This window comes from Oncorhynchus gorbuscha, linkage group LG17 (assembly GCF_021184085.1).
Source record: "Oncorhynchus gorbuscha isolate QuinsamMale2020 ecotype Even-year linkage group LG17, OgorEven_v1.0, whole genome shotgun sequence".
In the NCBI taxonomy this organism is placed as follows: Eukaryota; Metazoa; Chordata; class Actinopteri; order Salmoniformes; family Salmonidae; genus Oncorhynchus; species Oncorhynchus gorbuscha.
Window position 1 is genome coordinate 6,056,225 of NC_060189.1, and position 18,323 is coordinate 6,074,547.

The 18,323-nt window shown below is 41.6% G+C and overlaps 1 protein-coding gene and 1 long non-coding RNA gene across 14 annotated transcripts in view; one reads left to right on the plus strand and one right to left on the minus strand.

The window, feature by feature from the left end:
- The first annotated feature begins 4,400 nt into the window (after window positions 1–4,400).
- On the plus strand, window positions 4,401–5,425 carry LOC124001915. Its single transcript, XR_006832886.1, has 2 exons — window positions 4,401–4,924; window positions 5,097–5,425. It is a non-coding gene; the product is annotated as an uncharacterized LOC124001915 (long non-coding RNA).
- Window positions 5,426–9,035: 3,610 nt separating this feature from the next.
- Window positions 9,036–18,323, minus strand: part of plaat1l (phospholipase A and acyltransferase 1-like) — a 10,998-nt gene continuing 1,710 nt past the window's right edge. For 2 of the 13 annotated variants that reach the window (XR_006832875.1, XR_006832877.1), the window contains exons 2-4: window positions 17,944–18,323; window positions 17,732–17,865; window positions 11,335–11,451 (exon numbers count right to left, since the gene is read on the minus strand). The exon at window positions 17,944–18,323 is cut by the window's right edge. Coding sequence is in view for 1 of the 13 variants with exons in the window: in XM_046308983.1 (XP_046164939.1) it covers window positions 9,507–9,572; window positions 9,820–9,984; window positions 10,847–10,935; window positions 11,322–11,451; window positions 13,032–13,145 (564 nt within the window). In the remaining 12 variants the exon portion in view is untranslated. Of the gene's footprint in view, window positions 9,573–9,819; window positions 9,985–10,846; window positions 10,936–11,321; window positions 11,452–13,031; window positions 13,154–17,731 lie in introns of those variants that run through there. The other 11 variants (XR_006832872.1, XR_006832874.1, XM_046308983.1 and 8 more) reach the window with 10 other exon arrangements.

Genomic DNA, 18,323 nt, shown 5'->3' on the forward strand with positions numbered 1-18,323 from the left:
CACTTGGCAGCCAGGCCCACCCACTGGGGAGCCAGGTCCAGCCAATCAGAATGAGTTTTTCCCCCACAAAAGGGCTTTATTACAGACAGAAATACTCCTCAGTTTCATCAGCTGTTCCGGTGGCTTGTCTCAGATGATCCCGCAGGTGAAGAAGACAGATGTGGAGGTCCTGGGCTGATGTGGTTACACTTGGTCTGCAGTTGTGAGGCCTGATGTCCTGCCAAATTCTCTACAACGATGTTGGAGGCGGCTTTGGTAGAGAAATGAACATTCAATTATCTGGCAACAGCTCTGGTGGACATTCCTATAGTCTGCATGTTAATTGCACATTCACTCAAAATTTGAGACATCTGTGGCATAGTGTTGTGACAAAACTGCACATTTTAGAGTGGCTTTTTATTGTCTCCAGCACAAGGTGCACCTGTGTAATGATCATTCTGTTTAATCAGCTTTTTGATATGCCACACCTGTCAGGTGGATGGATTATCTTGGCAAAGGAGAAATGCTGACTAACAGGAATGAAAACAAATTTGTGGACAAAATTTAAGAGAAATGTGCTTTTTTTGCGCGTAGGGAACATTTCTGAGATCTTTTATTTAAGCTCATGAAACATGGGACCAACACTTCATATTTTTGTTCAGTATATAATTGAACGTTGGGCATAAGGTTAACAGTGTGCTTAAGGTTAGGTTCTATAATATTGTGACTGTGCCAGCTAATGACCACTCTGTAGAGCTGCCTCCGGAACATGAGTCATCCCAATAAATGCTAACTTTCCTTCTTGAGAGGTTTTTCAACTATGCTTCTGCCTCAACATTGCTTGCTCTCTGTTATCCTGGGCATCTGCAAAGCACTTGGTGACAACTGCTGATGTAAAAAGGGCTTTATAAAATACATTTGATTGATTGATTGCCAATTTATTCCCCTTTAAAGTGTACTACTTTTGAAAATGCACTTTCTAGTGCACTAGGGAATAGGCTGAGCGTTCATAATGATTGATTATTGATACAGACAACGCTTGACTCTTCTGAAGAGATACACCCACAATGGGCAAAAAGGCTGAAAACCACAACACTTTTAGCACGAGGTCTCAAAACTTCCCCTTTAAATGAGACATTTCATGAGAAAGTGACGATTTAATATAGGCAGATAAAAACAGTGTATTCCTCGAGAACACAGAACTAAAGTATTGCGTAATTGGTCAGCTGCTCGGTTAAGTTCTGGGTCCATACATGTTAGGAGAAGATATGAAGAGATGCTAGAACCGGATCTAGGAGCTGGGTCCATACATGTTAGGAGAAGATATGAAGAAGATATGCTAGAATCGGATCTAGGAGCTCCACCCTCTCTCTTTTGAAGTTAAGGACAAATGCTCCCCCCCGCCCTTTTTACAAATTTCAAAAGATACTAAAACCCTTCGAAATCGTGATTTGTCTAAATAACCAGTGATGAAAAAACTTAAACACTGGATCTATTTCTGGTTGTTAGCTAGCGGGAGGGGGCCCTAAGTATAAAAACAGATCAATGGTAGCATTTATGTTGACAGAGTCTGTCCACCAGTGATGATGCAACAATCCATTTATCCCGTCTATTTGATATGTTGTCGCTACTTTGTGGACTGCCTGTCTTGAGTTTATTTTATCCACAAGGGCGGGGATATAATTAACCAATAAGGACCGAGGAGGTGTGGTATACGGCCAATATACCACGGCTAAGGGTTGTTCTTGTGCACGATGCAACACGGAGTGCCTGGATACAGTCCTTTAGCCGTGGTATATTGGTCATATACCACAAACCCCCAAGGGGCCTTATTGCTATTATAAACTGGTTACCAATGTAATTAGAGCAGTAAAAATACATGTTTTGTCCTAACCTGTGGTATACGGTCTGATATACCACGGCTGTCGGACAATCAGCATTCATGCCTCGAACCACCCAGTTTATATTAGTTATTATTAGCTTGTCTTCTACCATAACTTAACTATTAATATGCCTACTAGCTAACAACTATAATGTCATTATTATTCAACAATTATAATTTGAGGTGTTCTGTAGACTGTGTTCTCCTGTTGATTGAAAGCCCTATTTTAATGGTATTTTTCCTACTATTAAACTGGCTGTGAGAAAGGTCGAGAGCTGGGTGAGACGGGAGGAGATTAGTGGGTGATGATTTGAACAGCGTCACACTGGTTCTGTAACCCAGCGACACTCACCCACTCTCTGTCACTGAGGTCTATCTCTCTTTCTGTTTATCTATCTCTCTGTCACTGAGATCTATCTCTCTTTCTGTTTATCTATCTCTCTGTCACTGAGGTCTATCTCTCTTTCTGTTTATCTATCTCTCTGTCACTGAGGTCTATCTCTCTTTCTGTTTATCTATCTCTCTGTCACTGAGGTCTATCTCTCTTTCTGTTTATCTATCTCTCTGTCACTGAGGTCTATCTCTCTGTCACAGAGGTCTATCTCTCTTTCTGTATCTATCTCTCTGTCACTGAGGTCTATCTCTCTGTCACTGAGGTCTATCTCTCTGTCATTGAGGTCTATCTCTCTGTCACTGAGGTCTATCTCTCTGTCACTGAGATCTATCTCTCTTTCTGTTTATCTATCTCTCTGTCACTGAGATCTATCTCTCTTTCTGTTTATCTATCTCTCTGTCACTGAGGTCTATCTCTCTGTCACTGAGATCTGTTTATCTATCTCTCTGTCACTGATCTATCTCTCTGTCACTGAGGTCTATCTCTCTGTCACTGTTTATCTATCTCTCTGTCACTGAGGTCTATCTCTCTGTCACTGAGGTCTATCTCTCTGTCACTGAGGTCTATCTCTCTGTCACTGAGGTCTATCTCTCTGTCACTGAGGTCTATCTCTCTGTCACTGAGGTCTATCTCTCTGTCACTGAGGTCTATCTCTCTGTCACTGAGGTCTATCTCTCTTTCTGTTTATCTATCTCTCTGTCACTGAGGTCTATCTCTCTTTCTGTTTATCTATCTCTCTGTCACTGAGGTCTATCTCTCTTTCTGTTTATCTATCTCTCTGTCACTGAGGTCTATCTCTCTGTCACTGAGGTCTATCTCTCTGTCACTGAGGTCTATCTCTCTGTCACTGAGGTCTATCTCTCTGTCACTGAGGTCTATCTCTCTGTCACTGAGGTCTATCTCTCTGTCACTGAGGTCTATCGCTCTGTCACTGAGGTCTATCTCTCTTTCTGTTTATCTATCTCTCTGTCACTGAGGTCTATCTCTCTTTCTGTTTATCTATCTCTCTGTCACTGAGGTCTATCTCTCTTTCTGTTTATCTATCTCTCTGTCACTGAGGTCTATCTCTCTTTCTGTTTATCTATCTCTCTGTCACTGAGGTCTATCTCTCTGTCACTGAGGTCTATCTCTCTGTCACTGAGGTCTATCTCTCTGTCACTGAGGTCTATCTCTCTGTCACTGAGGTCTATCTCTCTGTCACTGAGGTCTATCTCTCTTTCTGTTTATCTATCTCTCTGTCACTGAGGTCTATCTCTCTTTCTGTTTATCTATCTCTCTGTCACTGAGGTCTATCTCTCTTTCTGTTTATCTATCTCTCTGTCACTGAGGTCTATCTCTCTGTCACTGAGGTCTATCTCTCTTTCTGTTTATCTATCTCTCTGTCACTGAGGTCTCTCTCTTTCTGTTTATCTATCTCTCTGTCACTGAGGTCTATCTCTCTTTCTGTTTATCTATCTCTCTGTCACTGAGGTCTATCTCTCTTTCTGTTTATCTCTCTCTTTCTCTAGCTACTATCTCTCTCTTTCTGTTTATCTATCTCTCTTTCTCTAGCTACTATCTATCTCTTTCTGTTTATCTCTCTCTCTCTCTTTCTCTATCTAGCTCTCTCTGTCTTTCTCTATGTCTTTCTGTTTATCTATCTCTCTGTCACTGAGGTCTATCTCTCTGTCACTGAGATCTATCTCTCTTTCTGTTTATCTATCTCTCTGTCACTGAGGTCTATCTCTCTGTCACTGAGGTCTATCTCTCTTTCTGTTTATCTATCTCTCTGTCACTGAGGTCTATCTCTCTTTCTGTTTATCTATCTCTCTGTCACTGAGGTCTATCTCTCTTTCTGTTTATCTATCTCTCTGTCACTGAGGTCTATCTCTCTTTCTGTTTATCTATCTCTCTGTCACTGAGGTCTATCTCTCTTTCTGTTTATCTATCTCTCTGTCACTGAGGTCTATCTCTCTGTCACTGAGATCTATCTCTCTCTGTCACTGAGGTCTATCTCTCTGTCTGATCTATCTATCTCTCTTTCTGTTTATCTATCTCTCTGTCACTGAGGTCTATCTCTCTTTCTGTTTATCTATCTCTCTGTCACTGAGGTCTATCTCTCTTTCTGTTTATCTCTCTCTTTCTCTAGCTACTATCTCTCTCTTTCTGTTTATCTATCTCTCTTTCTCTAGCTACTATCTATCTCTTTCTGTTTATCTCTCTCTCTCTCTTTCTCTATCTAGCTCTCTCTGTCTTTCTCTATGTCTTTCTGTTGATCTCTTTCTGTCTCTCAGCCACAGAGCATGACCCCGCCCCTAACCTGACATTATAAGGACAGACCAACTGATTAGCATATTCCTATGTACACCATTAGGGTATTCCTATGTACGCCATTAATATATTCCTATGTACATCATTAGCATATTCCTATGTAAACCATTAATATATTCCTAGTCCACAGACTAGACTGTGTATGTTTAGCAAAGTATCTCTACCACACACAGTCCCTCTCTTCTGTCTGCGTGTGTTTTAGACTCAGCATTTAAATAGAACCCCCACTCTCTGTCAGGTCACTCTCTGTCTTCAAGGCTGAGCAGCTGTGGGTGTGACGGGTCACTCTCTGTCAGGTTACTCTCTTGTTAGGTCACTCTCTTGTTAGGTCACTCTCTGTCAGGTTACTCTCTTGTTAGGTCACTCTCTGTCAGGTTACTCTCTTGTTAGGTCACTCTCTTGTTAGGTCACTCTCTGTCAGGTTACTCTCTTGTTAGGTCACTCTCTTGTTAGGTCACTCTCTGTCAGGATACTCTCTTGTTAGGTCACTCTCTTGTTAGGTCACTCTCTGTCAGGTTACTCTCTTGTTAGGTCACTCTCTTGTTAGGTTACTCTCTTGTTAGGTCACTCTCTTGTTAGGTCACCTGACACAAACCAGTAGGCGATGGTATTAGGACTTATTGATGACTGTGGATCAATACCACCCATGTTTCTGGGACCACTGATGCACAGAGAGGAGGGACCGCTTGATCCAACAACGTTTTATGTTTATGCTTCAGGAAATGCTATTGCAGATGAATTTTCCAGGTTTCCTCCACGATGCTATACACACATTCATAATAACACACATATTAACATAAGGAAAGAAGGGCGTTGAGGATGCAATGATATTTGTTAAATAAATGCTTTCCTTTATTGTGCTACGTCTTTTCATTCCCCAGAACACAAACACAACAGATTCATACTTTCTCCATTGTTTCATTCGACCACATCACAATAACAACAATTGCATTCCATCTCACACTCATCCCTTAAACTGAAGACGTAAAACCAATACTCAACCCCTGCCTCTTTCTCTCTCTCTCTCTCCTTCTCGCTCCTCTCTCTTTCTCTCTCTCTCCCTTCTCTTTCTTTCTCTCTCTCGTTCTCTCTTGTTCTCTCTCTTTCTCTGACACACAGACACAGAGGAAACAGGGAAATTATTTTACTTTATTTAAATCAAATTTTATTAGTCACATGCGCCGAATACAACAGGTGTAGATCTTACAGTGAAATGCTTACTTACAAGCCCTCAACCAACAATGCCGTTTTATATAATCTAGATAATGTTCAACCTGAAAGTAAAAACTAAAATGGAAGATAACATGACCCAATATTAGCAGACTGCTGGAGTTATACACTACACTGGAGTTATTATACACTACACTGGAGTTATTATACACTACACTGGAGTTATTATACACTACACTGGAGTTATTATACACTACACTGGATTATTATACACTACACTGGAGTTGTACACTACACTGGAGTTATTATACACTACACTGGAGGTAAACTGACACTGAGTTAAACACTACACTGGAGTTTACACTACTACACTACACTGGAGTTATTATTGTACACTACACTGGAGTTATTATACTACTGGAGTTATTTCACTACACTGGAGTTATATTCTACACTGGAGTTATTACACACTACACTGGAGTTATTATACACTACACTGGAGTTATACACTACACTGGAGTTATTTACACTACACTGGAGTTATTATACACTACACTGGAGGTTTACACTTACACTGGAGTTATTATACACAACACTGGAGTTTTATATAATCTACTGGAGTTATACAACACTGGAGTTGTACACTACACTGGAGTTATTATAGACTACACTGGAGTTATACACTACACTGGAGTTGTTATACTACACTACACTGGAGTTATTATACACTACACTGGAGTTATTATACACTACACTGGAGTTATTATACACTACACTGGAGTTATACACTACACTGGAGTTATTATACACTACACTGGAGTTATTATACACTACACTGGAGTTATACACTACACTGGAGGTTTACACTACACTGGAGTTATTATACACTACACTGGAGTTATACACTACACTGGAGTTATTATACACTACACTGGAGTTGTACACTACACTGGAGTTATTATACACTACACTGGAGTTATTATACACTACACTGGAGTTATTATACACTACACTGGAGGTTTACACTACACGAGTTATTATACACTACACTGGAGTTATTATACACTACACTGGAGGTTTACACTACACTGGAGTTATTATACACTACACTGGAGTTATACACTACACTGGAGGTTTACACTACACTGGAGTTATTATACACTACACTGGAGTTATTATACACTACACTGGAGTTATTATATACTACACTGGAGTTATATACTACACTGGAGCTGTTATACACTACACTGGAGTTATACACTACACTGGAGTTATACACTACACTGGAATTATTATACACTACACTGGAGTTATACACTACACTGGAGGTTTACACTACACTGGAGTTATTATACACTACACTGGAGTTGTACACTACACTGGAGTTATACACTACACTGGAGGTTTACACTACACTGGAGTTATTATACACTACACTGGAGTTATACACTACACTGGAGTTATTTACACTACACTGGAGTTATTATACACTACACTGGAGTTATACACACTGGACACTGGAGTTATTATTATATACTACACTGGAGTTATATACTACACTGAGGCTGTTACTACACTGGAGGTTTACACTACACTGGAGTTATACACTACACTGGAGTTATATACACTACACTGGAGTTATTATACACTACACTGGAGTTATACACTACACTGGAGTTGTACACTACACTGGAGTTATTATACACTACACTGGAGTTATTATATACTACACTGGAGTTATATACTACACTGGAGCTGTTATACACTACACTGGAGTTATACACTACACTGGAGTTATTATACACTACACTGGAGTTGTTATACACTACACTGGAGTTGTACACTACACTGGAGTTATTATACACTACACTGGAGTTATTATACACTACACTGGAGTTATACACTACACTGGAGTTATTATATACTACACTGGAGTTATTATACACTACACTGGCGTTATTATACACTACACTGGAGTTATACACTACACTGGAGTTATACACTACACTGGAGGTTTACACTACACTGGAGTTATTATACACTACACTGGAGTTATACACTACACTGGAGTTATACACTACACTGGAGGTTTACACTACACTGGAGTTATTATACACTACACTGGAGTTGTACACTACACTGGAGTTGTACATTACACTGGAGTTATTATACACTACACTGGAGTTATTATATACTACACTGGAGTTATTATATACTATACTGTGGTTATTATACACTACACTGGAGTTATTATACACTACACTGGAGTTATATACTACACTGGAGTTATTATACACTACACTGGAGTTATTATACACTACACTGGAGTTATACACTACACTGGAGGTTTACACTACACTGGAGTTATTATACACTACACTGGAGTTATACACTACACTGGAGGTTTACACTACACTGGAGTTATTATACACTACACTGGAGTTATACACTACACTGGAGGTTTACACTACACTGGAGTTATTGTACACTACACTGGAGTTATTATACACTACACTGGAGTTATTATATACTACCCTGGAGTTATATACTACACTGGAGCTGTTATACACTACACTGGAGTTATACACTACACCGGAGGTTTACACTACACTGGAGTTATACACTACACTGGAATTATTATACACTACACTGGAGTTATACACTACACTGGAGGTTTACACTACACTGGAGTTGTACACTACACTGGAGTTGTACACTACACTGGAGTTATTATACACTACACTGGAGTTATACACTACACTGGAGTTATACACTACACTGGAGTTATTATACACTACACTGGAGTTGTACACTACACTGGAGTTATTATACACTACACTGGAGTTATTATACACTACACTGGAGTTATACACTACACTGGAGTTATTATATACTACACTGGCGTTATTATACACTACACTGGAGTTATTATACACTACACTGGAGGTATTATACACTACACTGGAGTTATTATATACTACACTGCCGTTATTATACACTACACTGGAGTTATACACTACACTGGAGTTATTATACACTACACTGGAGTTATACACTACACGGGAGGTTTACACTACACTGGAGTTATTATACACTACACTGGAGTTATTATACACTACACTGGAGTTATACACTACACTGGAGGTTTACACTACACTGGAGTTATTATACACTACACTGGAGTTGTACACTACACTGGAGTTATACACTACACTGGAGTTATTATACATTACACTGGAGCTATTATACACTACACTGGAGTTATTATACATTACACTGGAGTTGTACACTACACTGGAGTTATACACTACACTGGAGTTATTATACACTACACTGGAGTTATTATACACTACACTGGAGTTGTACACTACACTGGAGTTATTATACACTACACTGGAGTTATTATACACTACACTGGAGTTATACACTACACTGGAGTTATACACTACACTGGAGTTAAATACTATTTTAACTATACATTCCAATCTGCTATGATTCTCCTTGTTTCTCATTAGCAGGAATCCTTAGGCTGATCCACACCATCCTCACCGCAGTGGAGCAAAACAGAAAGTAAGTTGGCCAGACTTCAGGATGGTAGTTGTTTTGGTTTCCTCTGCTGGTGAGGAGTAGAACGACAGGTGATTCTCCCTCGAGGATTTAAAATGAATGTACTGGTGTAAGAAAGGTGATGGCCCAGCATGAGGTCCAGGGAGAGGGGGGGCGTCAGACTGTAGGCAGAGTTCTAGAACACAGCCGCTGTTGTAGTCATTGTTACAACTTCCTCTTCTTAAACAGTTCCTTCCAGGTGGGCAGGATCTGGATGTAGACCTTCTCAATCTGTAACCAATCACAACACACCTTTTCAATCTACAACCAATCACAACAGACCTCTTCAATCTACAACCAATCACAACACACCTTTTCAATCTACAACCAATCACAACAGACCTCTTCAATCTACAACCAATCACAACAGACCTTTACAATCTACAACCAACCACACCAGACATTGTTGCACATCGTACCACCATCAAAGACTCACCACCCCTACCCCCCCTACCCTTACCCCTACCCTTACCCTTACCTGTGTAGATTTCTTGAGTCCATATCTGAAGAGTGTGGCCTGGTGTTCAGAGTTATGGAACAAGATGTCGAAGGTGATATCCTTACCCATCATATCGTCTATAGCAGGCTTCACCACAGTGTAGAAGTCCCTGGGAGAATGGATCTCATCCAGCATGTTCCTCACCTACAGTACACATGGTAAGAGGAGCTATGACCTCACATACACATGGTAAGAGGAGCTATGACCTCACATACACATGGTAAGAGGAGCTATGACCTCACATACACATGGTAAGAGGAGCTATGATCTCACATACACATGGTAAGAGGAGCTATGACCTCACATACACATGGTAAGAGGAGCTATGACCTCACATACACATGGTAAGAGGAGCTATGACCTCACATACACATGGTAAGAGGAGCTATGACCTCACATACACATGGTTGAAGGAGCTATGACCTCACATACACATGGTTGAAGGAGCTATGATCTCACATACACATTGGAATAATCTAAATATTTACCTTTTTTTATTTAACTAGGAAAGTCAGTTAAGAAGAAATTCTTATTTTCAATGACGGCCTAGGAACTGTGGGTTAACTGCCTGTTCTGGGGCAGAACAACAGACTTGTACCTTGTCAGCTCGGGGGTTTGAACTTACAACCTTTCGGTAACTAGCCCAACACTCTAACCACTAGGCTACCCCCCGCCCCTACACTCTAACCACTAGGCTACCCCCCGCCCCTACACTCTAACCACTAGGCTACCCCCCGCCCCTACACTCTAACCACTAGGCTACCCCCCGCCCCTACACTCTAACCACTAGGCTACCCCCCGCCCCTACACTCTAACCACTAGGCTATCCCCCGCCCCTACACTCTAACCACTAGGCTACCCCCCGCCCCTCACTCTAACCACTAGGCTACCCCCGCCCCTCCACTCTAACCACTAGGCTACCTCCCGCCCCTACACTCTAACCACTAGGCTACCCCCGCCCCTACACTCTAACCACTAGGCCACCCTGCCGCCCTGAGCGTGTTACCTTGTATCTCTGTCCCACCACCTCCACTGGGTCCAGTTTGACCTCTGACTTCAGGGCTCGACCAAAAAGCAGGAGCTTCGTCTCCGAGTCTGCACACACACGCAGTTAGTCAGTACAGCATAGCGTGTGTGTGTGTGTGTGTGTGTGTGTGTGTGTGTGTGTGTGTGTGTGTGTGTGTGTGTGTGTGTGTGTGTGTGTGTGTGTGTGTGTGTGTGTGTGTGTGTGTGTGTGTGTGTGTGTGTGTGTGTGTGTGTGTGTGTGTGTGTGTGTGTAACTATACTATGCTAGAATAGTAAAGTAACAAAAAATGTGACCAACTGGGGACTTTTGTTAATCCCCCACAAGGTCAAATGCTATTTCTCGGGGGGGTTAGAGTTAGGGGTTAGGGGAAAATAGGAATTTTAATTGGACTGAATTGTGTGTCCCCACAAGGTGAGCTGTACAAGACTGTGTGTGTGTGTGTATATAGACAGACCTCTGCAGGTGAGATGTGCTACGTAGGGCACTCCATCTCTCTCTCCGTAGTAAATTCCGAAATGGGAGAAGTATTTATTCCGAGGAAACTCCAGGATGTCTCCTGGGAACGGCTTTGGATGAGAACTCCCCTACAAGGCAGAGAGAAAGACTGAGACACTGTCTCAGTCACTGTCTCACTCACTGTCTCACTCACTGTCTCACTCACTGTCTCAGTCACTGTCTCAGTCACTGTCTCACTCACTGTCTCAGTCACTCACTCAGTCACTTCTCACTCACACACTGTCTCACTCACTGTCTCAGTCACTGTCTCACTCACTGTCTCACTCACTGTCTCAGTCACTGTCTCAGTCACTGTCTCAGTCACTGTCTCACTCAACTACAAACGCCATCAATCACTGGACACAACACACACTGTCTGGGACAAACACACACTCAGGACATTCAGCACAGCACACACTGTCTCACTCATGTCTCAGTCACACACTCACACACACACACACACACACACACACACACACACACACACACACACACACACACACACACACACACACACACACACACACACACACACACACACACACACCCCAACCCCAAACTCAGAACCCCCCCCCCCCCACTACAGTTGTTGTGCTGTTAGTAAATGTTAGCTGCTAGTGCTACAGATCGGTATTTCCTCTAAACTGAAGTCATTACAGAATCAGAGTCTAACATTCATGATAAAAAACTATAGAATGTCAGATCACATAACAAACCTAACACAATAACAGTATACCATCTAATCATATGATACGATGAAGAGACCTACCAGGTATAGTAATGTTCTGAAGTATCCTACCATTACAAGGTATAGTAATGATTCTGAAGTGTCCTATCCTACCATTACAAGGTATAGTAATGTTCTGAAGTATCCTACCAGGTATAGTAATGTTCTGAAGTATCCTACCAGGTATAGTAATGATATGATGAAGTATCCTACCAGGTATAGTAATGATATGATGAAGTATCCTACCAGGTATAGTAATGATATGATGAAGTATCCTACCAGGTATAGTAATGATATGATGAAGTATCCTACCAGGTATAGTAATGATCTGAAGTATCCTACCAGGTATAGTAATGATATGATGAAGTATCCTACCAGGTATAGTAATGATATGATGAAGTATCCTACCAGGTACAGTAATGTTCTGATGTCCTACCAGGTATAGATGATATGTGATCCTACCAGGTACTGAGAAATGATCTATGATGAAGTGTCCTACCAGGTATAGTAATGATATGATGAAGTATCCTACCAGGTATAGTAATGATATGATGAAATGATATCCTACCAGGTATAGTAATGATATGATGAAGTATCAGTAATAATGATATGATGAAGTATCCTACCAGGTACAGAAATGATCTGAAGTATCCTACCAGGTATAGTAATGATATGAAGTATCCTACCATTACAAGGTATAGTAATGATCTGAAGTATCCTACCAGGTATAGTAATGATCTGAAGTGTCCTACCAGGTACAGTAATGTATACCAGGTATAGTAATGATATGATGAAGTATCCTACCAGGTATAGTAATGTTCTGAAGTGTCCTACCAGGTATAGAAATGATATGAAGTATCCTACCAGGTATAGTAATGTTCTGAAGTATCCTACCAGGTACAGGAATGATATGACTATAATAACAGAAAAGTAGCATCATACCAGGCCCATGGTGTTAGCTGTGTTGGTTCTTCTGTGTGCGTTGAAAATCAGGTCACACACAGACAAAGAGCATGTGGAGATGATCTGAGAGATTATCTCAGTCATGTTTTGCATAAGGGACCCTGACAATATGAGCCCCCCTCCCTCCCCCCCGCATTAAATCTATTCTTCTTCATCAGGAAACACCTGTTGACACACACCCTAAACTAGACCAAAATAACACATATTGAATCATGTGGTAACCAAAAAATTCAAATAAATAAATATATTTTATATTTGAGATTCTTCAAAGTAGCCACCATTTGTCTTGATGACAGCTTTGCACACTCTTGGCATTCTCTCAACCAGCTTCATGAGGTAGTCACCTGGAATGCATTTCAATTAACAGGCCTGCCTTGTTAAAAGGTCATTTGTGGAATTTCTTTCCTTCTTAATGTGTTTGAGACAATTAGTAGCATACAGAAGATGGCCCTATTTGGTAAAAGTCCAAGTCCATATTATGGCAAGAACAGCTCAAATAAGCAAAGAGAATCGACAGTCCATCATTACTTTAAGAGACGAAGGTCAGAAAATATGTAACATTTCAAGAAAGTTCCTTCAAGTGGAGTCGCAAAAACCATCAAGTGCTGAAACTGAGGACCGCCACAGGAAGGGAAGACCCAGAGTTACCTCTGCTGCAGAGGAGAAGTTCATTAGAGTTACCAGACTCTGCTTCAGAGTTCAAGTAACAGACACATCTCAACATCAACTGTTCAGAGGAGACTGTGTGAATCAGGCCTCCATGGTCGAATTGCTGCAAAAGAAACCACTACTAAAAGGACACCAATTAGAAGAAGAGACTTGCTTGTGCCAAAGAACACGAGCAATGGACATTAGACCGTTGGAAATCCGTCCAAATTTGAATTTTTTGGTTCCAACCACCGTGTCTTTGTGAGACGCAGAGTAGGCGAACAGATGTCTGCATGTGAGGTTCCCACCGTGAAGCATGGAGGAGGTGTGATGGTGCTCTGCTGGTGACACTGTTAGTGATTTATTTCGAATTTAAGGCACACTTAACCAGCATGGCTACCACAGCCTTCTGCAGTGATACGCCGTCCCATCTGGTTTGAGCTTAGTGGGACTATCATTTGTTTTTCGACAGGACAATGACCCAACACACCTCCAGGCTGTGTAAGGGCTATTTTTCCAAGGAGAATGATGGAGTGCTGCATCAGATGACCTGGCCTCCACAATCCCCCCGACCTCAAACAAATTGAGATGGTTTGGGATGAGTTGGACCGCAGAGTGAAGGAAAAGCAGCCAACAAGTGCTCAGTATATGTGGGAAGCTGGTTGAGAGAATGCCAAGAGTGTGCAAAGCTGTCGTCAAGGCAAAGGGTGACTAATTAAATATATTCAGATTTTGTTTTACACTTTTGTTTTTACTGCATGATTCCATATGTGTTATTTAATAGTTTTGATGTCTTCACTATGATTCCACAATGTAGAAAATAGTACAAAATAAATAAAAACCCTTGAATGTCCAAACTTTTGACTGGTACTGTATATATAATATAATATATATATATATTCACCATCGTCTAAATAGATATATACAGTCAGGTCCATAAATATTTGGACATTGACCAAGTTATTATTATTTTGGCTGTCTACAACAGCATATTGGAGTTGAAATGTGAGTTTAAAGTTCACTTTTAGTTTTAATTTGAGGGGATTTACATCCAAATCGGGTGAACGGTGTAGAAATTACAGCACTTTTTATATGTGGCCCTCCCCCCTTTCTAAGGGATCAAAAGTAATTGGACAATTGGTTGCTCAGGTGTTCCGTGGCCAGGTGTGTGTTATTACCTCATTAGTTCATTTGGTAAGCAGATAAAAGGTCTTGAGTTGATTTCAAGTGTGGCATTTTTGCATTTGGAATCTGTTACTGTTAACCCTCAATATGAAGTCCAGAGAGCTGTCACTGCCAGTGAAACAAGTCGTCATTAGGCTGACAAATCAAAACAAACCCTCAATATGAAGTCCAGAGAGCTGTCACTGCCAGTGAAACAAGTCGTCATTAGGCTGACAAATCAAAACAAACCCTCAATATGAAGTCCAGAGAGCTGTCACTGCCAGTGAAACAAGTCGTCATCAGGCTGACAAATCAAAACAAACCCTAAATATGAAGTCCAGAGAGCTGTCACTGCCAGTGAAACAAGTCGTCATCAGGCTGACAATATCAAAACAAACCCTCAATATGAAGTCCAGAGAGCTGTCACTGCCAGTGAAACAAGTCGTCATCAGGCTGACAAATCAAAACAAACCCTCAATATGAAGTCCAGAGAGCTGTCACTGCCAGTGAAACAAACCCTCAATATGAAGTCCAGAGAGCTGTCACTGCCAGTGAAACAAACCCTCAATATGAAGTCCAGAGAGCTGTCACTGCCAGTGAAACAAGTCGTCATTAGGCTGACAAATCACAACAAACCCTCAATATGAAGTCCAGAGAGCTGTCACTGCCAGTGAAACAAGTCGTCATTAGGCTGACAAATCACAACAAACCCTCAATATGAAGTCCAGAGAGCTGTCACTGCCAGTGAAACAAGTCGTCATTAGGCTGACAAATCAAAACAAACCCTCAATATGAAGTCCAGAGAGCTGTCACTGCCAGTGAAACAAGTCATCATCAGGCTGACAAATCAAAACAAACCCTCAATATGAAGTCCAGAGAGCTGTCACTGCCAGTGAAACAAACCCTCAATATGAAGTCCAGAGAGCTGTCACTGCCAGTGAAACAAGTCGTCATTAGGCTGACAAATCACAACAAACCCTCAATATGAAGTCCAGAGAGCTGTCACTGCCAGTGAAACAAACCCTCAATATGAATTCCAGAGAGCTGTCACTGCCAGTGAAACAAGTCGTCATCAGGCTGACAAATCAAAACAAACCCTCAATATGAAGTCCAGAGAGCTGTCACTGCCAGTGAAACAAGTCGTCATTAGGCTGACAAATCAAAACAAACCCTCAATATGAAGTCCAGAGAGCTGTCACTGCCAGTGAAACAAACCCTCAATATGAAGTCCAGAGAGCTGTCACTGCCAGTGAAACAAGTCGTCATTAGGCTGACAAATCAAAACAAACCCTCAATATGAAGTCCAGAGAGCTGTCACTGCCAGTGAAACAAGTCGTCATCAGGCTGACAAATCAAAACAAACCCTCAATATGAAGTCCAGAGAGCTGTCACTGCCAGTGATACAAACCCTCAATATGTCCAGAGAGCTGTCACTGCCAGTGAAACAAGTCGTCATTAGGCTGACAAATCAAAACAAACCCTCAATATGAAGTCCAGAGAGCTGTCACTGCCAGTGATACAAACCCTCAATATGAAGTCCAGAGAGCTGTCACTGCCAGTGAAACAAGTCGTCATTAGGCTGACAAATCACAACAAACCCTCAATATGAAGTCCAGAGAGCTGTCACTGCCAGTGAAACAAGTTGTCATTAGGCTGACAAATCACAACAAACCCTCAATATGAAGTCCAGAGAGCTGTCACTGCCAGTGAAACAAGTTGTCATTAGGCTGACAAATCACAACAAACCCTCAATATGAAGTCCAGAGAGCTGTCACTGCCAGTGAAACAAGTCGTCATCAGGCTGACAAATCACAACAAACCCGTCAGAGTGAAAGCAGAAACATTAGGTGTGTCCACTGGTGAGCTCAGGAACACCAAAAGGTCCGGAAGACCACGGAAAACAACTGTGGTGGATGACAGAATGGTTCCCATGGTGAAGAAAAACCCTTTTCACAACAGTCGGCCAGATCAACAACACCCTCCAGGAGGAAGGTCTATCTGCGTCAAAGTCAACAATCAAGAGAAGACTTCACCAGAGTAAATACACAAGATGTAAACCATTTCTCAAAAACAGGAAGACCAGATTAGAGTTTGCTCCCAAAAAATGTTTGAAAAAAAAACCTGCAGTTCTGGAACAACCATCCTATAAAGAGATGAGACAAAGATAAACTTGGACCAGAATGATAGGAAGAGAATAGTTATGGAGAAGGGAAGGAACTGCTCATCATCTGAAGCATACCACCTCATCTGTGAAGCATGGTGGAGGTAGTGGTATGGAGAAGGGAAGGAACTGCTCATCATCTGAAGCATACCACCTCATCTGTGAAGCATGGTGGAGGTAGTGGTATGGAGAAGGGAAGGAACTGCTCATCATCTGAAGCATACCACCTCATCTGTGAAGCATGGTGGAGGTAGTGTTATGGAGAAGGGAAGGAACTGCTCATCATCTGAAGCATACCACCTCATCTGTGAAGCATGGTGGAGGTAGTGGTATGGAGAAGGGAAGGAACTGCTCATCATCTGAAGCATACCGACTCATCTGTGAAGCATGGTGGAGGTGGTTTTATGGCGTGGGTATGTATGACTGCAGTGGAACTGATTCCCTTGTTTTTAGTGATGATGTGACTGCTGACAAAAACAGCCGGATGAATTCTGAAGTGTTTGGGGCTAATGTAATTATCTGCTCAGATTCAGCCAAAAGCTTCAAAACTCATTGGACGGCGCTTCACAGTGCAGATGGACAATGACCCAAAAATGATGCAAATAGTGTCACTGTCCAAATACCTATGGACCTGACTGTGTGTGTGTGTATATATATATATATATATTTATATTTCATCATCATCTAACTTGACAGAAAGACATACCTCAAAAGATAGACGACCATCACCACTCCTATCACGAGTACAAAACCTACAAAAAACAAAACACTTCAGTCAAAAGTTTTTTATTTCAGTACTAGAGATGTAGAAGGCACAATGTACAGACAGTTAATGTGGTCCTGTCTGTTCTCTGAGTAGCCTTACAATCAGCAGGGGTCCTGTCTGTTCTCTGAGTAGCCTTACAATCAGCAGGGGTCCTGTCTGTTCTCTGAGTAGCCTTTACAATCAACAGGGGTCCTGTCTGTTCTCTGAGTAGCCTTACAATCAACAGGGGTCCTGTCTGTTCTCTGAGTAGCCTTATAATCAACAGGGGTCCTGTCTGTTCTCTGAGTAGCCTTATAATCAACAGGGGTCCTGTCTGTTCTCTGAGTAGCCTTACAATCAGCAGGGGTCCTGTCTGTTCTCTGAGTAGCCCTGTCTGTTCTCTGAGTAGCCTTACAATCAACAGGGGTCCTGTCTGTTCTCTGAGTAGCCTTACAATCAACAGGGGTCCTGTCTGTTCTCTGAGTAGCCTTACAATCAACAGGGGTCCTGTCTGTTCTCTGAGTAGCCTTACAATCAACAGGGGTCCTGTCTG